We start from the raw sequence: 2,735 nt of genomic DNA on the forward strand, positions 1-2,735 counted from the left end.
TACTTGTTAGGTTTTGTTCATCTCAAAATGTTCGTCTAAAGCTTGGAGTAGTCGAAAAATGTGGTCAAAATCTTGCGTCCAATTACTGACCGACACGTGGTAGTTGTGTGTGTTGCCAGGTGGCAAGAATCGTACAGCAACGTCAACAACGGTTGCTCTTCCCTTCTAGCCGCCGGTCAACAATTGGGTTGGACAGAAACATGAAATATAAAAAAGAGAGAAATGGGATATCTTTCTACCTTACTTTAGCAAATGCAATGTGACACCTAATCAAATTTTATTTTTACTTTAACGCTGGAAGTGGAGAGGACTTTTACGGCTAATCAGTAATCGCCCATTAACTTGTTAGCGATTTAAATAAATGTGATATATTACAATCACCTTTACCCGTGTAATGTTTTTTATGCGAATATCATTTTACTTCTACTTTTAGTGTACTACGTTACCACAGCCCAAACAGATAGGCATTACTACAAAACCCCCATAAATTTAAATCCAAAGTTGTCAATGAATTTGGTTAACGGTACATCCTTCAAGACAAAATATTAAGTCACAATAAAGCAATCACGTACCATAAATGAAGCAGAGCATTCAACATGTTTAGTATTGTTTTCCTAGTTAAAACTTAGAACATTGAAAGTTTGCCACCACTAGTGCTATTCCTCACGGCCAAACCCAAAAACAAAATGGAAAAATAAACAAACAAAAAAAGATCGACCAAAATCTAAGACCTGTTACAGATCATATGGGCTACTTAATGTTCACCAGGCATGTTCTTAATGATATCCGAATCACCTGAAAAGTAAAATGATAACGGATATGAATTTCAAATAATAACACCATAGAAAGTTTCGAATTCGTGACAAACAACAATAATTCCAAATAATAACACGACCAAAAGTTTTGAGTTTGTGACTAAAGACGAGCCAAGTACCTGGATCAATAATGCTAAGGCAGCATACTCTGTAGTATTTTCCACATGCAGTCCCCAAGTCTACGTTGTCTACAATAACAGCATGAGCAAAAAATTTAGGAAACTAGAAAAAAAATGGAATAACATAATGAGCCGATTGCATTAAATTTAAGGAGAAATAAGGAAAAATAAGTCAAGAACTCAAAACATGCAACTCCAAACCATCCTCTCCTCCCCAATTACTAAAATACACTATTTCTAATTTAAACCAAGAATAAAAATATGAAACCAAATTGAAACAAGAATCTAGTTTACAGTTTACAAAGCTATAAAGATACAGAATAAGGTTCAATGATCATGTCATCATCTAAATACTAACCTCCTACGAGTATCCACTATCCAGACATTAAACCACAATTTATAGTTAAGAATCCTTCAAAGCTAATATGCAAGATCAATCTTACGAAGTAATTACAGAGCAATGAACCATAATCCACACCATCAACGAAAAAGGGATTATTACTTGAATATTGATATTATAATACATGGGACGAAAACAAATACGAGACAAGTGCACAAGTACTCTTCAAATAATGAAGGATTAAACCATATTGTTAAACCTCAATATGGGGTGATGCCAGAAATTTAAGATCAGAAGTTAGAAACTTACTCCCATTGTAGTGATGAACTCCAACCTTAGCCAACATGGCATAATATTCAATCTCAGATTTCCTTAGAGGAGGGCAGTTGTTGGCAATAATAATTAGCTTCCCTGCAATAAATAAATTTAGGGATTAAAATAATCAGAAATGAGCTGGATTCACACCATCAACAAATAAACGGACTGATTCACACTATATCGACATCTAAATTATCAACGTTCAACGCCTCTACTTTAAAATTAATCCAAAAGGTCAAGACCATTTAGACAAAGAAAGAAAATAATATTATGTCGTCATAACTATCAATGCAAAAATAGGATTCAGCTGGAAAGAAAAATCCACATCAGAAAATGCACAATTATTTGCTAAAAAAAATACATCTCTACTTTAATGTAAAATTCTTAGATGCATATTGTTCGTTGAAAATACCCACAAAAGATAATGTCTTTGAGATCACTCCTCTAGTGTAAATGTAAAACATCATTGAAAATGAAAATCACCTTTGGAGTTCCTGAGAGATTTGAGGACTGTTTTGTAGCCCAAGGTGTACTTGCCACTCTTCATGACGAGAGCAAGCCTGTTGTTGATGCTCTCATGAGTCTTCTTCTGCTCAAATCAAATTACAAAAAAGCTCAATGAAAAACTAATTTTATAAAAAAAAAAATAAAAGCTGCAAAATCTATAACTCAAATGGGAGGATCTCCACACAAATGGTTGCCGAAACACTGATTAGAGACAGAAACTGATAAAGCAATGTTTAGAGAAAGAGAGAGCTTACGGTCTTCTTGGCGGCAACCATGGTTGGGTGCTTCGTTGAGGAAAATCTCTGCAGCGGCGATGAATACACAGCGAAGAAACCACTGAAAGATTAGTCGATGCGAATCTTTATAGGGGAGAGAGTAAGAGGATTAGGGTTTTGAGGGTCTTATTGCTACGTTTGGTTTCTATGATATTACCATCCCGAGTCGTGGATAAGAATAAACTAGTTTACGGATTTTAATAAAATTTCTTTAAAAAACACACTATAAATCCCAAAATTTGATTAAGACATCTTAATTTTATTAAAAATTAACATAAAATATAATTTCTTTTAACTTTAGCTCGCAGTTTAAAAAAAAATTCTTTTTCATATTCTAAAAAATGCATCAGCATGAGTTCAC

At 33.9% G+C, this 2,735-nt stretch overlaps 1 protein-coding gene across 1 annotated transcript; it reads right to left on the reverse strand.

Annotated features, from left to right (window-relative positions):
* Positions 1 to 545: 545 nt before the first annotated feature.
* On the reverse strand, positions 546 to 2,512 carry LOC133788860 (large ribosomal subunit protein eL30). Its single transcript, XM_062226485.1, has 5 exons — positions 2,354 to 2,512; positions 2,076 to 2,181; positions 1,584 to 1,685; positions 935 to 1,003; positions 546 to 795 (listed from the first exon to the last, which is right to left on the reverse strand). Exons 1-5 carry the CDS (start codon positions 2,372 to 2,374, stop codon positions 755 to 757), a joined length of 339 nt encoding a protein of 112 aa, XP_062082469.1. The 5' UTR covers positions 2,375 to 2,512; the 3' UTR covers positions 546 to 754.
* Positions 2,513 to 2,735: the final 223 nt, after the last annotated feature.

Source organism: Humulus lupulus, chromosome 7 (genome assembly GCF_963169125.1).
Source record: "Humulus lupulus chromosome 7, drHumLupu1.1, whole genome shotgun sequence".
NCBI classification, from domain to species: domain Eukaryota; kingdom Viridiplantae; phylum Streptophyta; class Magnoliopsida; order Rosales; family Cannabaceae; genus Humulus; species Humulus lupulus.